Source organism: Xiphophorus couchianus, chromosome 9 (genome assembly GCF_001444195.1).
Source record: "Xiphophorus couchianus chromosome 9, X_couchianus-1.0, whole genome shotgun sequence".
Taxonomy (NCBI): domain Eukaryota; kingdom Metazoa; phylum Chordata; class Actinopteri; order Cyprinodontiformes; family Poeciliidae; genus Xiphophorus; species Xiphophorus couchianus.
Window position 1 is genome coordinate 19,695,984 of NC_040236.1, and position 24,282 is coordinate 19,720,265.

Here is a 24,282-nt window from a genome sequence, read left to right on the forward strand (position 1 = left end):
TTGCGCAAAAGCTGATTCTACAAAATATTGATAGAAACTGAATAGAATAACTCGTTGCACAATTTCTACGTTAAAAAAAATCTTTAAAAGCCAACCATGTATCCCAACCCTGATTTATGTTGGTTTGTCATCTGAAATCCTAACAACATACACTAATGGCCATGGTTGGAAAATGTGAAAAGTTCAGAGGGTGTGAATACTTTCGCAAGACGCTGTAGCTGCACGAGTGCATTTCTAAACTCTGTGCAATCGACGGAGAAAGCAAACAAAAGAAGTGACTTGATTCATACGTGCATTCTACTATCACATTTTGAGATTGCACTCATACAAAGCAGTCGGTCTGACACTGAGATATTACATGTCTCCCATGTGTGACAATGTGAGTTATTACATGTCTGAAGGTGTGATCGGCAACCTGGATAAGGCCTTTATTAACCTAGTCGATGAGCTTTCAATCCACCGATTTTAATCCCGATGATTTCCCAGCACCACACAAAGAAGCCAGTCGCAGGGATTCGTGTTGGCTACCTGTACGTCACTGTGCTTGGAACAGTGACGTGTAATGTCAGATTGCCTATTGATCTGGAGGTAACGGGCTCTCTTGGCTGTTCTCTGAATCCATTGGTCAATTGTGTAGGTGCCCACCAGTCAGCAGAAGGAAGGGGTCTATGACGTCCCAAAGCGACACCCCGTGAGTGACCGAGTGTTGTCGCCCATGTTCCTGGTTATCTACCTCAGCCTGCCTCCCCATTCCCAGACAAACCTCTCAGCTGATTCAGCATCACTCAATTGGAATGAAAACACCTCCTAGATTACAGCTTTAACCTTTGATTCTCCTTCAGATTAACAGCCGTCCCTTACACTGATCAGGATTATCTGATCACTTGCCCTGAGAGGTTTGCTGGGATTCAGTGCCCTGTGCGGTGTGCTGTTCCGGTGTTACTGCTTGTGCCGTGACCAGTGGTGGCTCATGTCCTGGTCCTCGTTGCTCCACGGTGCCTGCTTCCGATGGTTTTCTGGGAATGTGTGTATGGCATGTGAGTCCGCTCGGCGAAGCATGCCTGGCGATGGTTAGACAGTTGTGAGTCCTGTGAAAACCTGCATGGCCGTGTGTCAGATTGCATTGAACTCATGCTGTGTCTGTGTTATCTTTTGAGTCCCATTGTGCATGGCATTACTTTGAAAATGTATTTTGTATTTGGAGTGGTGGAGCATATCTTTATCTTGTTCTTGTGAATGTGTGGATTACAGATGTGGTGAAATTTAATGGCACCTCTTTTAAAGATTTGCAAAAACTGTAAAATAAATTAATTTTTTGATGAATTTCTAAGAAACTAACCTATTATATCAAGTGCACATAACACATAGGCCCGTTTATTTTACCCACTGGTAACATTCTGATCAAGCCCTGGTGTTAAATTAGCCATGAGTAAGCAGATTGAGAGCTGAAAAAACATTGCCAATACTCACTTTTAGATATCTGTAGCAAAGAGTAGCATCTTAGGGAGACCATGTGTTCATTACACCCATTAAACACTACAACATGCCAACCAGTGGCTTGATCAGCATCCCAGAAAACAGTCTTTTCTGTTCTGCCATCACCAGCGTAAGCATGGAGTTTGATGAATTCCACATGAGCCATGTGATTTGGTCACATTTGACTTAAAACATCATCTCCCTTTCTATTTGTTTGCTTTCACTTCAGTGGTACTGGAAAACATCACACGATATGAAAATAACACTGGTTTCATCTTCCAACGCATTTGGCACTGTAGCATACACTATTTAATCACCAGCTGTCCCAGCCTGCCAGGAGGTTTTTGGACATGTTGAAAAGCTCAACCACATTAGAACTGCAAGTCTCATATGAGATATATATTTATTAATTACACAGTATTATGTAAAATTATTTTTTTAGCTCTATTTTATATTAAAACGTTGCCCCCTTACCAAAACATACCTGGAGTATTGCCTTGATCCTTTCATGCATGTTTAATCTCCCGTGGCAGCTATTCAGTCTTCGAGGCGCAGCTCCTCCTCAGAGCTTCAGTCTCCAAGGTTCCACTTCACAGAGCAATTCCCCAACTCAGCTCCTTCAGACTAGCCAGTAGCAATTAGCAATCACCTGGTGGAACTGCGTATCTGCTGAGTTCATTACAGGAGCTACTTCTCAATCAGTCAATCAAATTTTATTTGTATAGCACATTTCAGCAGCAAGGCATTTCAAAGTGCTTTACATCATTACAAACACAGAAACACAATGCAACATAGAATCAACAATTAAAACACAGCATTAAGTCTCAGTTGATAAAAGGTTAATAGAGGAGAATGTCATGATGACTTACTGAAGGCAGAGTGTCACAAAGAGCAGGAGTTTTTAAAGAGACAGAGGTCCAATTTCAAGGCGTTAAATTACAGGGTCAAATTTCTTTTAAGCCATATTTGACAGAGCATTTTATAACAACTGAAGGAAACAAAGTTACTCAATTGCGCTATAAAATGGTATTATGTGCCTAGAAAATACATACTACTTCCCCTTTAATGCATCAATAACAATTCAAATGTAACAAGAACTCTGCTTGATCTGACAAACACTGTGACATATACTATCTCACCTCGGGATGCTGGATGCTTGAAATTAAAACTTTGACCACTCAATGTCTAGGTAATTTAGCTCTTTATTAACTAAACTCTTTGAGTGTTTCTATTTCACGTCAATTTATCCTTTTCATATTGGGAAAAACATTAGTTGTTGCTGTAGTAAAGCAATGCACCCAATCAGAACACGATGAGTTCCACAGAGTCGAGTTTTTCAAACTGTGAGTCTACATGGCAAGACAAGAAACGGAGTGACAGCAGCTTAAGGTTGAACTTTTCAGCAGCAAACACTCCAGGTCGGTTTGACATGAAACAAAGGAATATGTGGAACAGGAGCTCTTACTCACTGTAGTGGGTTTTGAGGGATTTGTGATGTTTTTGGGTCTATTACTCTTTCCATAGAAACCTGGTTAGAATGCGGTGCAGTTTTAGCAGGAAAATGGTCATAAATGTTTAACCAAATTCCTACAGAAATAGTACATCTGACACAAAATCAACCACCCTTGGGTCTCACAACCTGGTATATAGGAAGACTAAGTATTGTCCTGTTGGTGAAACGGAGAGGGATCCAGGGGTGCCAATAACTGTAGCACTATTGGACTGAATGGACTTGTAGTGGCTGATAGCGAACTTGGGGTTTAATTAAAGGTCTGTAGATCTGTTCCTTTTTTTTATTTTTTTTTTACCGATTCCAACGTCTGGCCAATTGATTGGCGTATTTGAATTCCGATGAATTTGTTGAAAATGTTGTTTCTAAAAAGCATTTTCTTCCCAAATGTATTCAGATTAATAGTTGGATATTTCTACGTATTTATTAGAGCTAGATTATGCTACTGCGTCGAGAGAGAAAAAAATCCACCATGTGTTCATGTGTGTATATCTGTAAATGCTTGTTACTGTGCCAATAATGAAAGATGACCTTCACTTGTGTCAGGCCGCCTTATATCTCATCTGCTCTCTATCTGACTATAAAGATGATCGTTTTATTGCCGCCCGATTCAATCTTCTATAATCCAAACACTCGCAATAATCAGGCTCCTGTCCTGTGGATATGTGGGAGTGGATGTCTGGTTATATGTGACACCTCCTCCCGTCGAGCTTATTGTATTCCACGTTCACATGCGCCCTCATTACAATGCAGATCCCACCATGTTTGTCTGCATCCCTCAGCAGTAGGTCTTTTTTTTTTCTCTACCCTCTCACCCCCCCTTTAAATTGCTATCCTTGTACTCTGCTGGCAGTCACATTCCCAATACCATAAATTTAGGTAGCATCAGTCTCTCAGTTTTCTGGATGCTTATTATCTCCACATTTGGTAAGAAGCTTACAGGCAACGTAGTACTTTTTTTGTTCTCCCCGCACCGGCTTACAGCACATGCTGCTTTTTGGATTGCCTTTGTGCCGGTAGGTGTCTGGATGGGACCGAATCCAACACGTTTCTGTTGTCGTGGAACCAATTGGACGTTGCAGCACTCTGAAGACACTTTAATTTGATTTGAAGATAAATCCAGCTTCAGAGGTTGGCACGCTGCCGCTCTAATGCTCTTCAATCTTCTGAGCGTGAGACGCAGCATTCTCTAAAGCCACTACACGAGGAGCATATTGTGTTTTCCAACAGGAACCCATTCCCGACGCTCCGGAAGTCAGAGACATAATTCAGAGAGCATGATGGGTACACGCTGACAAAGCTTTGGCATGGCGGCATGTAAACTGTTGGAAAGTGGAAATATCTCTTGAATAAAGTCAGCAGGATGTATTTTTCTCTTGGTCCAGTCTGACCAGAAGCAACCACAGGCTTGTAGTCTTTAACTTCTCACATCACTTGCTTTTTTGTTTTGTTTGTTTGTATTCAAGGTGAAGTATGAGGCAACTTTTAGATGTTACAATTTGGAGTAGGGTGTATTGCCCAGAAACACACTGACCTGTCAGGAAGAAGCTGGAATCAAACCCGTAACTTTCTGATTGCAGGAAGACTTCTTTACCCGCTGGTCCACAGGCAGTTAATTGACAGTTTTTCGTATGTGCTTCTAATCAAATCTAATTACAAATTTAAATTTAAGTCAGTAAAATAACACAATTGCCACAACTAAAAGCTTTTAAGATTTGAAACACTTTAGTCTAGCTGATGGTTGTTGATTAAATATTGCAAATGGATTGATATGATTCTCCTATTGTCAATAAAAAAACAAAACATTTATATACCTGTAAGATACAAACTAAAAAGCACATTTTGAAAACTGTTAAGCAGGGTGCCTCCCAAATGTAAATTCTGCTCAGAGCCCAAATGTAACCTATGGCCGGCCCTGCCACGGCTTTCACTACTGATATAAATCTGCAGCGCTCTCAGCCGGGTGGATGCTGGACGGTGGCATTAAGTGACGTGTGCGCATGTGTGCACACCATACCTCAGACAAAATGATCCCATCAGTACAGACGTGACCTCCTGTCTGCGGCGGTCCCTTCTGGTGTTTACTCTGTCACCTTCTTAAACGATGGCAAATCAATAAAACACACACAGACACCCCTCCACACACACCCCCCCACACACACACACACCCAAAAAAGCCATCCCAATCTACAGAGCTCTTGATCTGGTCAGACCTGTAATAGTGCGTTGAATCAACACAAGCCTCAGAGTCCGCATGTAGAGGTCAGCATATCACATTTCCAGCGGACAGACGCAACAGCTCCACTCAAACACTGGATTACCGATAACGTGGTATGATAGGATCACGACTGTGAATTACACTCTGGGTTGTTTTAGCTTTGGAGTTTATACAAAGGTTATGCCACGCAGACACACACGCCTACACACGTGAAGAGTAGAGTCAGCCGTCCTGTTTGTGTTTCTGCAGCTCCGGATCATCCGTTTTATGTGATAGACCAACGCAGATCAGTGCAAATTGTGAAGCGAAAAAGAAAACGAAGCATGGTTTTCAACAACTTTTTTGCAAATAACTACTGAAAAGTGTGACATGCATTTCTATGCAGCACCTCTGATACAATACTTTGTAGAACTACCTCTAGTTGTTAAAAAAAAACAGCACATCTTTTGAGTTTTCTCTCTACTGGCTTTGCCTATTAAAGTTTTGTTTTTTTTAATCATTTGTCATGACTCTCATTAAATTCTCAAATGGATTTAGGTCTGGACTGGACCATTCCACTCCATTAATCATGTCATTAGCTCCAATCAGCTTTCCCATTGGTGCCAAATAAAACATGCTTTGGGGATGTCAGGATATCAGATTATATAATCTGAACACATTAGGAAATCATTTGCTTTCTGAAGTTAGAAAGTCGATGAAAACCGTAGCAAAGTACTTACTCTGGGTTGCTGAATATGAAGGCATCCCACATTTGTAAGATCTCTGTTTGTAGGAAATGTTGAAGATATTTGATGACTTTCCTTCCAATTCAGAATTGCATTATATTTTTTGTTGGATGGTTACATAAAAACCTAAGGAAATACATTAAAGTTTGAGGTTGGGATATGACAAAATCTGAACATTTTTTTAGGAAATATGGATACTTTTTAAAGGCACTGTAACTATTCATGGATCCTCCGAGGTTTAGGAGATGCACCCGGTTTCAGATGGTAAATGAAAGAAGATTCAGTCGTAGCATATATGATTTTATTTTTCTGATGTGTGTGCATTGTTTGCACAAGGTCAGCGATGCTTGCGCCGCTTGCCAGCGCAATCAGTCACTCGGCAGGGAATCAACAAGGTGGTGTTAATTAAAGGGGATGCATTAATTGTATGCCGAACACATGTGCACAGGTAATTACTGTTTCCCTGGAGATGGCTAATTGATAGGTTTGCGGCTGCGATGATGAGGACTATACAGGCTGGGCGAACGGATGGAGAGAGCGTCTAATGGGCACAAAGGGATAATTGGCAGGACAGGAAGCGAGAGAGTGAGGACAGAAGGACAAACTGAGGGAAAGCCAGCAGCAGGCTGCAACTTTCAGCAAAGATGGCAGATACTGTATGATTCAATAGATGATACACACCAACACACACCCACGCCACAAATTCAGACAAATGTGTTTCATCAGCTAGATTGAAATGAGCGATTATGAGTTCAGATTTTTTGAGGGAAAAAAAGCTCAGTAGAAAAATGAGCTGTGCTTTTACACCTGATTACGACTGGGCAATGTATTATTGTTTTTCAACATCAGCTAATGATGGCCATATCTCATGCTTTCATCCAATGAAAGCAGCACACTCAGTAATATTGTCATGCAACAAATACGGTACTGGCCTGGCTTAGTTAGACCAGTCTGCACCTCGTGTTTGGGCCAGAGCTGGAAACGGGAACGGAGGAGGCCTTCGTCACACTGTTTTTTCTGCAGACAGAGGAGGGTGGTATCTGGTGGAAAGATTTTGCAATAGACATACAATACCTTGTGAAATTATTCTGACACTCTGAGCCTTTCACATTTTTGTGAAACACAAACTTTATTGTACTTTATTGGTATTTCGCGTGATGGACCAACAAAGAGTAGTGAAAAGCTGTAATGTAGAAAGAGTTATGTGGTTTTCAAAAAATATTTCACTAATAAAATCTCAAACTGATGTGGCAAACCAGTTCACCGCATGTAGAGATGGAACATTTTCAACATCAATTTTCAAGTTTTGCTGCAGATTCTCAGTTGAATTTAGAGCTAGACTTTGATCAGTCTATTGACATTTGCACTGCTGCCAATAATCTTCTCCTATGCTATATTCACATTTCCTTGTATTTTAATTTATATAGTATAAAGTTTATGTATCGAGAGATTACTTTTATCCTGTTATTGGTACTTGTAGGTAATATTTTGCTACATTTAGAAGGTTATTTCACATTTTGTACTTTTTCCAACCTTTTTTTTTAAGTGGCGTTCTTGCAGACAGCAAAGTAAGTTTTTTATTACATAAGGAAATGTGTTTGTACTGTGCACATGACAATTAAACGTTGAACTTGAACACTTGAATAAGCTTTGATTTAAACCATTCATTAGTAGCTCTACATGTATTTTAAGAACATTGAAGTTTCCATCCATCCATCTTCCCGTCTTACCTGCTCCCACAAGAAAAGAATTCCCACAGCATGATGATTATCCAGAAATCAATATTATCAATATTACCAGGTAGTTCAGTTTTTAACCAGAAGAGAGCACTGTCTCCCACTTTCTTCTTACCTCTTGACAAACTTTTAAACAAGACTTCTTAGTGAGCATTTTCTGACGTTCCACCAAATTTGTGAAATGCTCCACTTATTAGCCGTCCTGTCAACAGATTCTCCCGCCCCAGCTACGGATCTCTGCTCCTTGTCCGGGGAAATCATGTATCATTTTTCATTCCACAGAATAATTGTGAGCAACTTTGTGTTTTTGGCACGTAAAAATCCCGGTAAAATAGATTTAGGTGTCAAAATATGGACAAGTTCAGGCTCTTGCAAAGCCCTGCGTTTGTGTCATGATTAGCAGACAAGCTAACACGGCGTATTCAAGAGATCAAACTTCACTGCTTCTGTTTGTGTGTTTGTGTGAATTGAAAATAACTAACATGTTTGTGTGTGAGAACATTTTCATCCCACCTGTCATCTAACACTGGGGTTTGGATTACAGAACGGACATAAAAAAAAATCCCACCACCATCATCATCATCAACATAAGCGCGAGAAACCTGTCGAAGTTCAACAGCAGCCGAAGCAGCAGGAAGTTGCAGATCTGATAGACTTAAACCTGGACATGGTGACTCAGGTAAGGCGCTGTACATACATACCAGGACGCCTTCCTCTGTTTTGAAGCGGGGAGCCGTAAAGGTTAGCTCTCAGCCCTCGTTAGCTGCTTCGCTAGTCACTTCCTCAGATGAGCTTTTGTCGCCACATCCTGATCGGTTCTGCACCTCTTGTTCTTCTTTCGTCTGAAGTGACCCCAACCGCAGACCTCTGTCATTACTGAATAAAACATGCGCCTTTCCTGTTGCCATAGCAGCCAAGTTTGGCCAGGAGGACATTAGGATGCTGCGCTGCTGCGGTCCCACGTTCACACCTGTGTGTTTGTCTAAAACTGAAAAATAGGAGCAGCAGAGACGACGCCCCCCGTCCATTAGCGCCGCCGGGAGGTCTTTCAGGAGAGAAAATATCTCGCAGACAAAGTTCAAACTCGAGCAAAACACGGGATCACTTCTCTGGGAGTGAATTCAGTCAGTTATTTTTTTTAAACTGTTTGTAGAGAAAAGAATTAAATCCCAGAAATTCTTTTCTATGATTCAGTTCCCTTAACTTTTTTAAACGGATGACATTTTAAGAACTGGTTGCTAATCTTTCAACAACAAAAAAACAAATAACGAGATCTTTCAGTGTTAAAAAAAACAACGAACAGGCATCCATCTAATTTGCATATCTAAAACAAATGTTTTCACCACTCTAATCATGCAGTTGAGCATCCAGTTAAGAGACTCTCATATCTTAATCAGTTGCTGCTGATAGACAGGTTACACAGCCCCAACAAGACAGCTGTCAGCGCCAACAATGAAAAGCATTCGAAGCGTCTTTCCAGAAGGTAAACCAACACGGGTTGTAACAAAAGTTGCCGGTTGCTCCCTGTCTGCTGGGTCCAAAATCTGGAGCCAATGCAAATACATTGGGAAGGTAATAAAACACACAGGTAGACAAAGGAAGACTTCAAGGCAATATAGTAAAAAAAATCAAGTGGAGAAAATGAAGCAACTTTTAGCTTTCATTTTAAATTAAAGTGTTGCTCTCTCTAGCTTTGTTGCCTAAATGAATGGCAAACATGTCTCAACATGCCATCAGACGTATGATTGCCTTTTAAATCATTTTTGCATGATTGATTAATTAACTTCAATCTCTTATTCCCAGAACTCATTTGCAGTTAGTTAAGCCTGTTTTGGTAAAGAGAACTTTGAAATTGGTTTCAAATTAAGTTTCTGTACAACCCTTTTTGGTCCATCATCAGTATTTTAAATAATACTGTAAATTCACAACAGTAGTAAAAAGCTTTATTGGTCCTTGATGTTTGTGGAATCTGCATCAGCCAGTACCCTGGTTGAATTAAGGATGCAGATTCAGGCGATTTTGATATTAATGTTCTTGCTAGTGTTAAAATGACTCGTTTTAAGCCTTATTTACTCCGTAACAACATCTACACTCAAGAGAGTTGTCATTATTATATTGCTTCAAAGTGCATCCACTGATCATTAAAGATTGGCTATTTGAATTTATTACTGGCCTTTCATCTACGTATGTAGTTTATGTGAGCTGAAAATCTCTGTTTTCATGTGCATCACTAATTGTAATTCTTTTTAAAAGCAAATAAAGAATTTCTTCATACTCCAAAAATTCCAAGTCAGTGATGCAGCTCTGAACAGGAAGTTTAAAAATGTCTCCCTGAGCTAAATGTGTTTTTTCTTCCCCTGAACATTTCTTTAAAAAAAACTGCTAATTTTGGCACTTATGTGTAAAAATTAATCCCATTGAAATTTTGTCATTGCTTCTTGTCGCATCTGTATCTTAACTACTTAATCTCTCTACAAGAGCAGCTTCTGCTGCAATGAAATATACATGCCATGGCCTCAGATCTTCTCCCAGGCTTTGTGAAAGTAAACTCTTCATGACTCAACGTCGTGATCGCAGATCCATTTTCTGATAGATGCACAAAAGAACTTTCCGGTCCGCATGACCCATGAGTGAATGGAGGAGGAGAGGAGATATTCTAGGAACATTCATTATCTCTGCAAGAAATTATCCGCATCCATGATTTATGCAAATCTCTGACCATGTATTCAAGGCTTAAATTCTTTTTATCGACTAAAAATAGTTTCCTTCGGTTGCCACTGGCCAAAAGATATTAGTAATGCGCAACAAAAAGGAGAGAGTTATTAAAGAGAACCATGGGAAGGAAATGATACAGAACAAGTTCAGATCAAAAAGATCTGTAGTTATTCCCTCTGAGACACAACACACATCCTCCACGAGAGGAAAACAATGACGACTCAGGCTCAGAAGGAGACTCTGGTACGGTAAAGATGTGAGGCGGTGTATACCTCAGCTAGCAGAGAGCGTGGCTATCAGAGGCAGATGACAAGTGTAATAAGTCATGGTGGGTATTGTCATCCTGATCATTTCATCTCATTCTCCCATCTCTGCTCACCTCTCTCGTTCCCCCTCCTCTGTGTTGCTGCAGCGGCTTTCAGGTAGGTGGCGTTTTACTCCCATGTAGCTGCTCCCGCGTTGCATGCGGTGTGCGATGCATGTTGCACCGGAATGCTGACCACTTCACGATTCGTCTCCCAGACGAGCATAGCAGCCATCGCTCCCTGACCGACTGTGTTTGTTTCCTTTTTCTTTTTTTTCCCCCACCCCTCTCTGTTTCTCAGAACATCAGCCAGTTAGAGATTTTCGGAGACATGTCCACGCCGCCTGACATAACCTCCCCGTCTGTGAGTAGCAGCCATGCCGACATAATGTGTTTCCCTTTTAATCAAACTGCATTTTTTATGGGTTTTTTTGTATTGTTGCTTGCTCACCTGACATTCGATTCCCACAGACCCCGGCGTCCCCCGCCAACACCCTCGACCCCTCGCAGGGCCTGCAGCCGCCTACGGAACTGTTCGCTCCCTTCAATCCTGCGTCCGTGCCCTCAGGTGAGGCCTCGCTTATTCGCCGTCGCCTCCGCCACTACAGGCACCGGGCAAACAAACGCGTTGGGCGATAAGGAGAAGCTGTGAAGTCAAAGGATTAGGATGCAGAGGACGGAGGGAGAAGGGAGGGGAGGTTCTGTTGGAATAAACAGAGACGGAACAGAATTGAAATGCAGATGACTGGAGACTGGAGGAAAGGTGGAGTCGGTTGTGTGCTGAATATGAAACGCTTTATTAGCTTGCCGCCTCGGATGCTACTGCTGACTTACATGAAGCTGAGGCGGCAGTGGCAGTCGAAGGAAAAGCAGTGGCAAAAGATGAGAAGACTGAAGTTCATGTTGGTCACTGTGGAACTACGAGCTCCGGCTTCTTGTGCCAACGAGCCAATGTTGCACACAAAGCAATGAAGCCTCTTTACTTTCACATTCTTAAATAAAGTCAAGTGTCATGAAGCATCATCCTTAACACACCGTCCTCACTGTGAAGCAGGTGTTGAGAATAGATGAATTATGTGCTTTCCTTCTATCCCTTTTAGCTAGTTGCTAAGCTAAACCTACAGGAAATGACATTCAAAGTAGAGCTCTGCTTAGAAGAAATGACACACTAGGGAACGCCCTCTTTGGGGCGTAGCTTAGACAGAGGTTAATAAAAGAAGTTATCAATTGTTGCATGTTAGCCCTTAAAGGTAGCATGTCAGAACGGACCAGCTGTCGAAGGAAATGGAATTCATGAACTCAAGTCACCGACTCTTCTTCAGCATCATACATCAAAACCTCAGCATGGAGAACTGATGATTCTCCACAGGGTAGTGACAGTATCATGCTGGGAGGATGCTAAACACAAGACAAATCTGAAAGAGAGACTGGGTCACTTTTTGTGTTAAAATGGCCCAGTCAAAGTCCAGACCTGTATCCAACTGCGACTTGAAAACGTATGCACACAGATACTCTCCATCCATTCTGATTGCGCTATCTGAGAAGAATAATCGATGAAATCTGCCAGTGTGTTGTTGTGCGAGGCTGGTAGAGACACGTCTCCAAAGACTTGAAGCTTTAACTGCAGAGAATGGTGTTTCTAATAAGAGTCGATTCGTGGAGGTTAAATACAAATGCGCTGCTATGTTTTCATTTGTATTTGTGAAAGCAGGGTGTCCGCACATCCTTAAAAAGTCTTGAATCATTTATCTAACATTAAAGCCTTAAAATGTCTTAAATTGATTCAAATAAAGAAGTAAGTTGTTCCTAAGTGCATTAGTTGCAGGTGTTAAATTTTGTTGTGGCAGGACTATTTAATCTTCAATATACTATGTAGTTTATTTTTCTTGCGGGACTTTTCTGTTCGAGTCGCACACAGACATCTTCGTTTCATTCTGTGATTTGAGGCAGTTGAGGCTACCGCTAACTAGCTGCTAATAGAGTTGCTAGCTAGCTTTTTTGCATCTATCATGGGTAAGTGTAAATCTTTCACTATCTGGCTGGATGACCGTCTGACTTCTGTTGCTAGTCCGAATGATATTATGGGCATTCTGTGAAAAAAACTGAACTTCTACAATATAAAATGTGCAATTTTCTTTTGTGCATTTTTGTCTTAAATTTCCATTCATTGTGGTGTTAAAAATGTCCTTAAATTTGAGTTGGTGAAACAGAAACCCTGAAAAAAAAAAAAAAGAAAGCCATGCATAATTTTGCTTCCACTTCACAGTTACTCTCCACTCTGAGTTATTTGTGCCCATTAGATTAAAAGCCAAAATGAAACACTTTTTATGTGAGAAACAATGGAAAAGTGAAAGGGGTTACGAATTCTTTGGCAAGCTGTTTCACTTCCTACCTTTTCAGGGTGTCTTTATTTGCTCCCCTCCTGGCCTTTGGTCGTCGCTCTGTGTGTCTGTGTCAGAGCGGCTGAGGGTAAATGTCAATCTCCTCTTCTGTAGTTAACTACCAGAGAGCAGAAGCTGCGAACTAGAGACTGTGTAATAAGAAGTACCTTTTGCTGATGAGTTTGAGTGATTTTAATGAGACTGCGTTGTGCTCTGCCTTCCCATAATGATCCTGCCTCATTCTGGAGGTAATTATTATAGTTCACCATGACCATTAAGCGGCTCCGCATTAGCTGCAGGCGGAAGTAGGGCAGCGCTCTCTGGTGATGCATGTCTTATTATCTTTGTGGGTTTGTGCACAGAGGAGAAGCACCAAATGTGGGTTTTCTAATCATAAGAGTGTCCTCTCTTAGACTTTATGAAACGAATGAGGGGGAAATGGAATGACTCTTTCTAATGTTGCCCAATCTGTGCTTCCAGGTTATGTGACGATGGGAGCAGTACCTTCTGGCCATTGGTCCCAGCAGGCGTTTGCTGCCCAGACGCCGCTAGCCTTCGGGGTCCAGTCTCCTCTGGGCCCCGTAGCCCAGGTGATACCGGGCGGGCAGCCTCTGATCTGGGGCCAGGCCAACATCTTCCCCGCAACCCAGCAGCAGTGGGCCGCCATGACGGCTGGAGCCTTCTCCCCGACAGCCTACCTCCCAGCCCAACCCGTGGGGGCTCTGCCGGCTGCGATGTTCCAGACGCTCGCCCCGGTCACCACCGTGACTCCGGCCAGCGAGAGCCAGTTGGGCGCCGGGGCCGGCGCCTCCGCTCCGTCCCCGTCGGCTTCTTCGAGTCCACAGCACGGAGAGGGGCCGAAGAAGATGGGCAAGGAGATGTTCAAGGTGGGAGAGCAGCAGCTTCGGTTCAGGGCTTGAGTTGAACCAAATGCAAATTTGAAGGTGTAATGATTATACAGCATATAGTTTTCATAAAAATTTATTTAGCATTTTCTTTAAAAACTCAGGCACTTTACGGGGATCCGAAATTACAAGCAGAACACTTGAGTGCATCAAAGAAAAGGATAAAAGAAAAAACCTACTGAAATCACAGCAGTGGGCATCAAAAGACACGATAAACATAAAACATAACATTAATTATACATCTAAAGCTGTTCTGAGAAGATATTTTGAGATATGAACATATTTAATAACATAAATAAGGTGCAAAATAAGCTCAGGTCACACATAATCCACTATTAACTGTATTAAAGCTGCAATCAGCTGAGCTACATTTGAACAGCTTGTTCATTGTATTAAAAAAGAACCCTCTAAAGTTACTCTAATGTGCGCTTCTCTGACCAGACGTCACCTTGTGCTCTCAGGATTTCCAGCTGGCGAAGCCTCCAGCCATGCCGTCCAAGAAGGGCGAACAGCCCAGTCTAACGGGAACCTCAGAGGCGTTCAGCTCTTACTTCAGCCGCGTGGGCACCGCCCAGGACACGGACGACTGTGACGACTTCGACATTTCCCAAATGAACCTGACGCCGGTCACTTCCACGACGCCGTCCACCAACTCCCGTGAGCGCGCCGCCGACGCCGACGACCTTCCAGCACCTCGTGCATCACAGTGCCCGTCACCGTGAAAAAAAAAAAAGCCCGTCTGTTCTCCTCTGCAGCTCCTACGCCGGCTCCCAGGAAGGGCTCCCCATCCAAGTCCTCGGCTTCTCACGTCAGCGACCCGCCCACGGACGCCACAGACCCGCCCACGGACGACTCGTTCGGGGAAGCGGAGGGCAGCCCCAGTCGTAGCGGGGAGGAGGACGCTGTAAGTGTGTGTATGCCTTTAAAACCTCCCTTTTTCGTGATGCCTCTGTAACCTACACGGTGCGTTAATGTGCGCTGATAAATAGCCTTTGCTGCCGTGTTGACGGGCCAGGTAATCACTCTGGCTGATTAGCGGGCCGACGTTGCCCTTGATGAACGCGCATTCGTACCAACACACGTAAAAATGCACATCAGACGTGGTTTACTGCATGAATAGCAGCGCGCGGTGGAGTGTGTGTCCGTGTGTGTGTGCGTGTGTGTGTGCATGGTCAACACAGCGTTAAATTAGCTGGTGGAATTGTCAGAGACATCATTAAGCTGTTATTAATATCAGCCAGGTAGCGTCCATACATCACCACTTCTAAACAGACAGGTTCATCTCTGCCGGGACGGCTGGAGGAGGCAGAGTGCCCCGCTTCCTCTTCCTGGGGCAATTAATAGTTTTTTTTTTCCCACCCTAACCGACAATAAGCAGTGGGAGAAAAGATAAAGAAGAAGAGTAGTAGAATGTCTGACCTTCTAAGAAACAAGGCTTTACTCTTCGATTTTTCCTCTCTTTTCTATTTCTTTGCATCTTTTCTCCCTCTCTCTCTCTCTTTCCTGCTCTCCACTCCCCCGGCGTGAAACACTACTTTTATGCCTCCAGTCCAGCTATTATTGGAAAAAAAAAAAAGAGGACTTTCACGCTGTTGAAAATGTCAGTAGGCCTAAATAACACGCATATGCCTTTTCACAACCCTGACCCCTTAAAAAAAAAAAAGGGGAAGGGGGAGAAAAAAAATTGCAGAACTGGTGGCGGCACCGAGTGAGTGCAGTGAAAAGGTTACGGAGGGAGAGAAGAGGACAGGAAGGATGGCGTGAACGCAGAGAAACGGCGGCCCGCTCTCTGCGGGGAGAGGTGTAAAAAGCAGAAGTGTTTTAGCGCCGGCTCGATGGAGCTAACTCCACGGAGGCTTTACTAATTGACCACTGTAAACGAGCGCGTGCACGAGTGTTGTGTTTGTGCGCGCTTGAAATGATGTTTCTGAGAAAAGGGACAAACTGGATGGGGTTTTTTTCCCCCCTCTCCTTCAGGTTGCTAAAACCTTTATCTTTGCTTGCTTTCTGCTCTGTTAGTCTTTACCGATCCTTCAGTCTCTCAGATTTATTCTTCTCGATCTTCTCTTTCCTTCTCTCTTTTTTTTCCCCCTCTGTCACTTTCACCTCCTTTTCCCTCCTTCCTCCCCCTTTCTCCCGTCTTTAGGCGTGTGGTTCTGGGTCACCCTGCCCCAGTGAGACAGCAGAGCCCAGCCCAGAACAGGCCAGTCCAGAGGCTGGGAGCTAGATGGCAGCAGGGCAGGGTAGGTATGACTCCCCCCTCTTCAGCCTTCACTTTCACTCCTCCCCCATCATTTCTCTGCATGTATCTGTTCTTCCTTTTGCTTGTCATCTTTTTACTCCTGTGTTGTATTTCTTGGTCATTTTTTTGTTTTACTTTGTTACCTCAGTTGTTGTGCGATTGTTCTTTTTATGACACATCCTAATTCAGTGTGGGTTTTGCAGTGTCTTTCATACTCATTGAACTATTTTACATTTTGGCATAGCTGCAAAATATAATTGTTTTGTTTTTTTTTCTTTGTGACCAACCTAGAATAGTGGAGGATTCTGAAGGAAAAGGATGCAAAGAAATTTTTTTATCTACATTTGTGTTCATCTCCTTTACTCTAATACACCTAAATAAAGTCCAGCACATTCACAGACTCTTTCACAGAGGTTTTCTAAAACATTTGAAAATAATTTAAGTCCGGAAAGCTGGAATACCAAGACACAATCCTAATGGACATGATACTGACGCTTGCAAAAAATGCTTCTCCAATCCAGGAGAAGCATTCGTTTTCCTTGGTGCCGATTGGCTATTCCCCTAAAGGTGGAGATAAGGGAGACTGTGGATATTAACTTTTGTGGCACAACATTAAAAATAGCAAAGAAGCTGCTCCTAGACCATACGGAGCCCATAATCTGTGGTCCCAAAACCAGATTGCTAATCTCACATTAGTAGCTTTATGGAAGAAATCATCAGAGCGCCTGTACAGTGGGAAAATTTCTCATTTATTTATAGGAATTACAGCAAATCTTGGAAAATTGAACACGTCACATGGAAGAGCCACTTTTTGTAGACCTTCTAACGGGAAAGAAATTAGCCTGGTCTTCTGTGGAATCAAAGACAATGCCAATCTGCAGCGCCACCATTTGGCTGGAGGGTAAAACACTGCAAAAACACGAAATCTTAGCAAGTGTTTTTGTTTAGTTTCTAGTGCACATATCTTAGCACATTTGAACTAACTTACAAGTAGCTTTTCAGCAAGATATAGTAGCTTGTTTTCAACAATTCCTTAATATTTATTTTTTTAAAAGTCCTAGTTATTTATGACAAGACATTTTTCCCCATGTTATCAGTAAAATAATCGTCCAGTGGAACTAGTACTTTTTTAAAGAAATAATTTACTTAAGCTAAGCTTGAACATTTTGCCGAAAACTTAGTTTGTTTTTTCAAGTGTGCCAAGATATTTGCACTAAAAACTAGACCAACATCTCACCATAAAACTAGATTTTGTGGCGTTGCAGTGTATCGCTGAGCTTTGTTACTCCAATAAAACAGCATTATCCAACACTACGTGTGGCAGTACAACAAGATGATTTCCACTCTGAATACTAATGAATATTAAAGTATATTTGGTGGGTGAACTATTACAAAAGGCATTTTTAGAAGAGGTTTCAAATATTCGCAAATGGTAGCTGTTCGCGGCATCTGTCGTCCCCGCAGCAGTCAGTGTAAATAATTATCATTTTCATTCTACGACAAAATATTGTTGCACTTTGTGTTGGTCTGTTGCATAAAATACATTGAACTGGTTGTACTGAGATCAAACGTGATGAAGTTCGAGGTTAATAGATGCTCTGTAAGACCAGAGGCTCTCCATATGTGACATTTGACTCAAACTGCAAGGACCTTTTGAGCGTCAACACTTTTGCCATTGTGCTCCGATTGTGTCCTGCATTCACACCCCGATCCCTAAATGGCACACATCTCCGAGGGACAGACGGCGTGACAGCTAATCAGAAACTGTGCACTTGGATGAGCATCTCATCTGCTGGGATTTCAGCACAATATGTTAATCTTGGATTCTTTGCTCAGTGAAACCGTGATCTATGCTGACATGCTATGAATTATATATGTAATCTAACAGGTCATACGCTCGCCGCCGCTAAAAGTGACGAAACTCGTATAGACAAGCTAAAATAATCCTCCATCGGCCGGAAATTTCAGCCAGGAACATGTGGAGGTGCAGTATGCTTATTTAATAAGCCACAGAGAGAGAGAGAGAGACCCACACACACTCCAAAGAGGAGAGCCATTTTGATCCCCTGCCTCCCCGCCCGGCGTCCTCACCCACACGGTTCTCAACAGCGGCTCCTTAATGATAGCTGCTGGCACTCACACTGGGAAAAAAAAAATCGAATGGTTTTGTTTTCATCAGCTAATACTTGGGTGCCAAGATTAATGACTAGCCCCATATAATTGGCATTAATTAAAGCAGAAGAAGCCCTGAAGTGCCTTCTGATTCCAGAAGAGGAGGAGGTGGATGGTTGGCTGAGCAGCAAGTCTCCCCCTTCCCTTTTCTTTCTCTTTTTTTTTTTTTTCTTTTTCCTTTTGGACCCTGGTTCTGCAGGGCAGCAGGTGGATGTGAGGTCCTGAGTGTTGAATCTGGCTGAAACTTGAAGCCTCCTCCTTCTGCGGGAGGCGGACCCTCTCCGGTCCAGCGACGCCGCTCCCATCTGGTGTTTACTTGCTCAATCACGTCAACTTCAGACATCTTCCCAAACACACACCTGTCCAATAGCCTCGGCCCGTTCCCTGGACGAACACACCTGTGATCGATGCTTTCACCACCTGTGCTCGAATCGGAGCCAAAAGCCGAGCCCCTCCCAGGCTGGTGGGGGAGTTAAGTGGTTTTTTTTGTTGTTTTTTTTTCTCGGGTCATCTCATCATGTCCAGCGAACGCTCTCTGGTGTCTACCGTGAAATGACCAGTTTCCACGGTTCGCTGATAAAATCGCGCGCACACACACACAAAGGTAGATCAAACTCCTGGGCCTCCAGGTCGGGCCACGTCAGCACATCACTCATACCTCTGCCGAGCCTCCATCATCCCTCCCCTCCTTCCATCCCCGCTTCGTCTTGGCCCGGGATGAAGTGGCCCCGCCTGGCAGCGCCGGGCGGACGCGAGGCGACGCTGCGGGGCGGTGGCGGTGCTGCGTTGGCTGATCGTGAAGTGTGTGCTTGCTGTCACTGCTCGTCTCAGCCCCTCTGTCACTTCTCTCAGGCCTGCAGGCAGCTACTTTCTGCTGACTGCTTGGCCTTACCCACTGCCACATTTACAGCCCACAGCCGAGGTCGCTGGCCCAGCCTCAGACCCAGCTGCTGTGAGAGAGTCATGAGACGGTTTTTTTAGGGTTTTCTTACAGTTTTCTAAACTTTCATCCTCATACTTTTGATGTGCAATTTTCTATTATCAATCTGCATTCATATGTGATACCTTTAAAGTCCAGATCTAAGTCCAGTTGAGAATCTGTGGCACATTAAAATGCAGAGAAAGGTGATTCTAGAACGTATCGGTTCTGCAACCCGTGGCTCTGGAGCCGCAAGTGGCCCTTTGGACCTTAAGCATTGGCTCTTCATAACTTTGGCTAAAAATGATAGAGAACCAACTCGTGTTATCAATTATAGAAATGTGGGTTTAAGAAGTGTTTTTCATAGAATTATTGTCTTGCATGTTCACAGAATGAGACTAAAAGTGCCTGTCTTAATGGTCATTTGGTTGAAATGATTTTTTTTTTTAAACATAATATTTCCATAAACATCGACAAGCATAGAAAACTTGTCAAACTCGGGGTCTGCAGGCCAAATCCGGTCCACCACAGTTATTTCTCTAAGCCTCAGAGGACCAAAGAAATATAACCTTCTAGATTACAGTTAAGTCAACTCAGTTTTTATTTGCATACTGTCAAATTACATCAATTTGAAAAGATTTGAAATAGTATTTTAAGAAGGAGTCATTGAATGCAGAAACAGCTGAAATACTTTAATTAGTAGATTTATTAGTACAGTCTCTGCCACAACCAGCCCTTTGAAGACATTTATGATCTGAATGTGACCCAAAATAAAAGTGGGTTTGACAAACTTGCTACAGAAGAACATCCATCCATCTATTATCTGCAAACTGTTTTATAACCTACATATAGGAAATGAAATGGTGATGGTTTAAAAATAGCCAATTGTTCTGCAGTACATGTGTATTAGAAATGATATATTTCACAGCAGGGTTTTTTTAATGAAAAGATCAACTAACTTTTGTGGCTCTAAAAGTGTTTTATTCAGCTGGACTGAGAGCAAATATGGCTACTTGGAAGGTAAAGGTTGCACAACCCTGGGTGTTGAACATAAGTATCCCAATTTGTATCAGTTCCTTCTGCCTCACAGTTTGTTTTGAGAGTTTTATCTGAAACAATACACTAATGTTGAATTTCTAACATGACCAAGCAGGAAATAGTTGCTACCATTCAGTATGAGCAGCTACTGCCTCCTCAGAGGCTCGACTTCAACCTCTAAATCTTTTGCTTCTCTATGAGAGGAAGAGATTCGATATAGTAGGCCGGCTCCAGACCAAGCTGCCAGTGTGGCGGACTGAATTATGGTGATCTGTAATAACCGCCCAGATGTGAGCGTTGTGCAGCGGGGCTCGGTGCGCCGGCTGCAGGGTCTGCCACCCTGCACCGTCGTCTTCTGGCTCAGTCGTAGGGAGACTCAGACGTGACGACTTATAGCCGGTCTTTCAAAGTCTCTGGCTTATACGTCTGATTCATGCTGGTCCTGGAGGTGAGCCCGAGGTGGGAGCAAACACACATGTCAGCGCACGGCGACACAGAGAAACAATAACGAATGTATATTTTTTTTAAAAGTGGGCGAAGGAAGAACTGACTGAAGTCTGGGTTTTAGGGCAGTGCGCTACTGACACCTGGTGGCGGAGTGAGATGCGACCGACGCAGCTCTGGGTTGCACCTGTCACGGCTTGTGGGTTTTAGTATGTTTGCGGCTATGCAAAGAAAAACGCGTCTGATTTTCTGTTTTCTCTCTATCTCATCAGCAGAAGGGGAAGGATCCTCTCTACGCCCAGATCAACAAGGGGAAGAAATAAAGAAATACCCAGGAAAACAGACCTGACCAGCACTGAGTGAACAGGAGGAGAACCCTTTACCTCTGAGCGTGCGTGCGCGTGTGTGTGTGTTTGCGTGTGCGTGCATGTCTGGCACATCCCGGCCTGACCAAGCCCTTCATCTTCTTTTCCTGCTAACAACCTCCCAGGAGGAGCTTCAACACTCCCACACGCCTCCTCCTCCTCCTCCTCTCTGCAGTTGTTCCTCCTCCTCAGAGGAGCGAGCCCTCTCAGTCATTCTCCACAGGCAGGAGGCACATCCATCACCCAGACAGGTCCAGCTCTCCCTCCGCCGCGCTGTCTTCTCCGCTCCTCTCTCCTCTCCCCTTCGGCAACTCACACCCAGCCTTACGGACATGAGCCACTCCTCTCCCTTCTTCCTTTCCCTCCCTCCGTCACTTTCACACCCTTTCCTCTGCCTATCGCGTCTGACCAGAGACTCTGCTGCCTGGAAGAGACTGAGTCGAGTGCCTCCCTGTTTGTGACACGCACGCACGCGCACACACTCCGCACTCGTCGTGTGTAACGGACAGAACCTGCATCCGTCTAGCGAGGCGATCCCTCGGGGAGGTGCCCAGACTCTTAGGGATGGCCCGTTACCCGGGGGGGGGGAGGGGGATCACTGCTTCTGATTGGTTGGTTGATTGATTTTTGGGTATTTTCTGCCCCTTGCTTGTGAGTGTCTGCTGGATCACTATGCAGAATCACTCTCTGGGAGCTACTCACACACCAACACACATCCTTTGCACACAGCAGTGAGCCTACATGCAAAGACACACACACCCACACACACATGCACACACACAGAGCCATGCCACACCTTGTGTAACATGCGTACGCGCAGTAATTTGCCAAACGTCTCTGCGACGCACAGCCAGACTGGTGAACCGGACCGCTGGTGGAGGAATGGACCCCGGGAGGGACAAGTTGAAACGGATTCTGTGATTGAACTCTTCATTCTCTATAGCTTTTGTACAATAATGATTTAAAAAGTAAAAAAGAGAGATCAACCTGGGAAAATTTAATTTTTATTTTATAAAGTCAATCAAGCCGCTGGAGTCAGCTCTACCGGGTAATATAGAGTCAACATGGCTTTAAGGCATCTGAGCGTTGATTTGCCAAAACTCATTTTTGTAAATAATGAGAAGGACAACCATTCTGTCCGCTGGACATCTGTGCCATAAAATGGGAAGGCTTCGGTTATGCAAGACTCTTGATGTTAATCCAAGCAATACCAACACACAGTGCCTTGCAGAGGTATTCATACACCTGACTTTTGTTTGGTTTTTTTTTCTTTTTAACACTTTGTCTCCTTACAACCGCAAACTTTATCGTATCTTGTTGCGATTCTATGAGACAGACCAACACGAAGTAATGCATATTTGTGAAGTAGAAGGAAAAGATGACATTATTTTTAAGTTTCGCCACCAATTTAAACCTGAAAGGTTGTGCGTTTGTGTCTTACCTCCCATCTACCGGGTTCCCCCAGTATAAAATCTGGCGCTACTAGTTGCTTTCAAAGGTTCACTCAAATGAAAACAAATTCATGTAAAAGGTGGTTTCTACTGAATTTGCACTCAGCTCTTACTCTCACAACCCAAATTAAGACTGTTTGCCTTTAGAAGTCACCTGATTAGGGAATAGAGTCCTGGCAGAGGCGATGCCACAAAGTATTCAGTCCCCTTCACCCATTTGCCTGAATAAAATCTAGTCCGTTTAATTGAAAGTATTTGTGTCCAGCTCCCAATGCTGTTCATCCATTAGATGTCACCTAATTAGTAAAATGGTTCAGCATTGTTATTCCACGCTGAGCAGATTAGGTTTTTAATAGTAAGCACAAAAGCTGAAAACCACGTTTACCTTTTCCTTCCACATTCATGCATTATTCCGTGTTGACGTATCGCAAAACATATCCCCTCTGCTCCCCACTTCCCCAATATGTTTTGAGGTTTGAGGTTGCAATGTGACAAAATGTCAAAACATCCTGTGTTGTGAATATTTTTGCAAAGCACTGCATGGTTTTTTTTCTTTCTCTCCCAGTTTGCTTTGTTTTGTTTTGCAGCTTCAGCTCTGCGTCGTTTTTTTTTTTTTTTTTGTGCAGCGTTTTAAATGAGAGCCACTCGGTGATTTCCAGCTCCGGAGTCGCGCGTCACCACCCCGCTTTGTCTTCTGAGGTCCCGTCACTGCAGATTACGTTTATGTCCAAAGCATATTAGCTTCTACAGTTTGTGTTTGCGCCCAACACCCTCCTCTCCGTGGCACAGGCCTGCGCTTTTTCAACCACAAAACATTCATTATTGTGTTGCAGGCAGCACCGACTGACTGCAGCCATGTCTGCGGGCCTCCATCATCCATTGCCCCCGTTTGGTCAGGTGCCGAATCCCCCCCAACCCCACCCCCCACCGCTACAGCTTCGTTAACTGTGATGCCAATATATCCCTATTTTATGGCCAGTGTCCCCACGCCACTCAAAAGCTCTTTTTGGACTTGGGATAACAAACTAGACAAACTCTGACACTACTAGAAGGTGAGGAAAGAAGCTGAATTAAAAACAAAGGGAACCGTTGCTGTTTGAGTACATAACATTTCTAGACCTATTTTAACTTTACCTCAGCTAACACTTTCTTAATGTAAATTGAAGCATTATTTTTATCTTTATTGAATATGACATTCTACAGTGGGTTTTTAGATTATTATTTTTTTCTTTTTTTCTGGGGGTTCTATCTTGATTTACGTATTCCACCCTGTATTATTACCTGTTACAAATAAACACTCCCCAAATGATTCACGTGTCTTTTTATTGCCTCTGACTTTTGGTGTGTTTGAGTAAGAGAGAGTGAACCTAATGGGGTGTAGCTGCCAGGGGTGACCCCCCGCCCAGCATGTCTTTAGTTATTATTAAGCGAGTGCCACAGCATTCATGTTGTTATTTAACACTGTTTTAATGACCTGTCACAAGCTGCTGCACAGGCAAACCCTGATCCAAGCTGTCATGAGTTTTATTACCATGCAAGGACCTGAGCAAACTTCCCCTTTCCGTCTGGCTTAGGATGCACTGCAAACTTTCATGCTGAATTTTTTTTTTTTTTTTTTTTTTATTCAGGCTGGTTCAATTCACTCCTACAACTTAACAGAGAAAACATCTAGGCATTGATT

At 43.3% G+C, this 24,282-nt stretch overlaps 1 protein-coding gene across 11 annotated transcripts in view; it reads left to right on the forward strand.

Annotated features, from left to right (window-relative positions):
• The window catches only part of dab1a (DAB adaptor protein 1a), a 260,379-nt gene extending 236,469 nt beyond the window's left edge, over positions 1-23,910 (forward strand). For 4 of the 11 annotated variants that reach the window (XM_028028174.1, XM_028028175.1, XM_028028176.1 and 1 more), the window contains 8 exons: positions 638-691; positions 10,986-11,048; positions 11,156-11,252; positions 13,546-13,952; positions 14,432-14,627; positions 14,726-14,874; positions 16,117-16,213; positions 21,061-23,910. In XM_028028174.1, the coding sequence (XP_027883975.1) occupies positions 638-691; positions 10,986-11,048; positions 11,156-11,252; positions 13,546-13,952; positions 14,432-14,627; positions 14,726-14,874; positions 16,117-16,197 (1,047 nt within the window). In that variant the 3' untranslated portion in view covers positions 16,198-16,213; positions 21,061-23,910. Of the gene's footprint in view, positions 1-637; positions 692-8,209; positions 8,345-10,985; positions 11,049-11,155; positions 11,253-13,545; positions 13,953-14,431; positions 14,628-14,725; positions 14,881-16,116; positions 16,214-21,057 lie in introns of all 11 variants that reach the window. The other 7 variants (XM_028028184.1, XM_028028185.1, XM_028028178.1 and 4 more) reach the window with 6 other exon arrangements.
• The last annotated feature ends 372 nt before the right edge of the window (positions 23,911-24,282 follow it).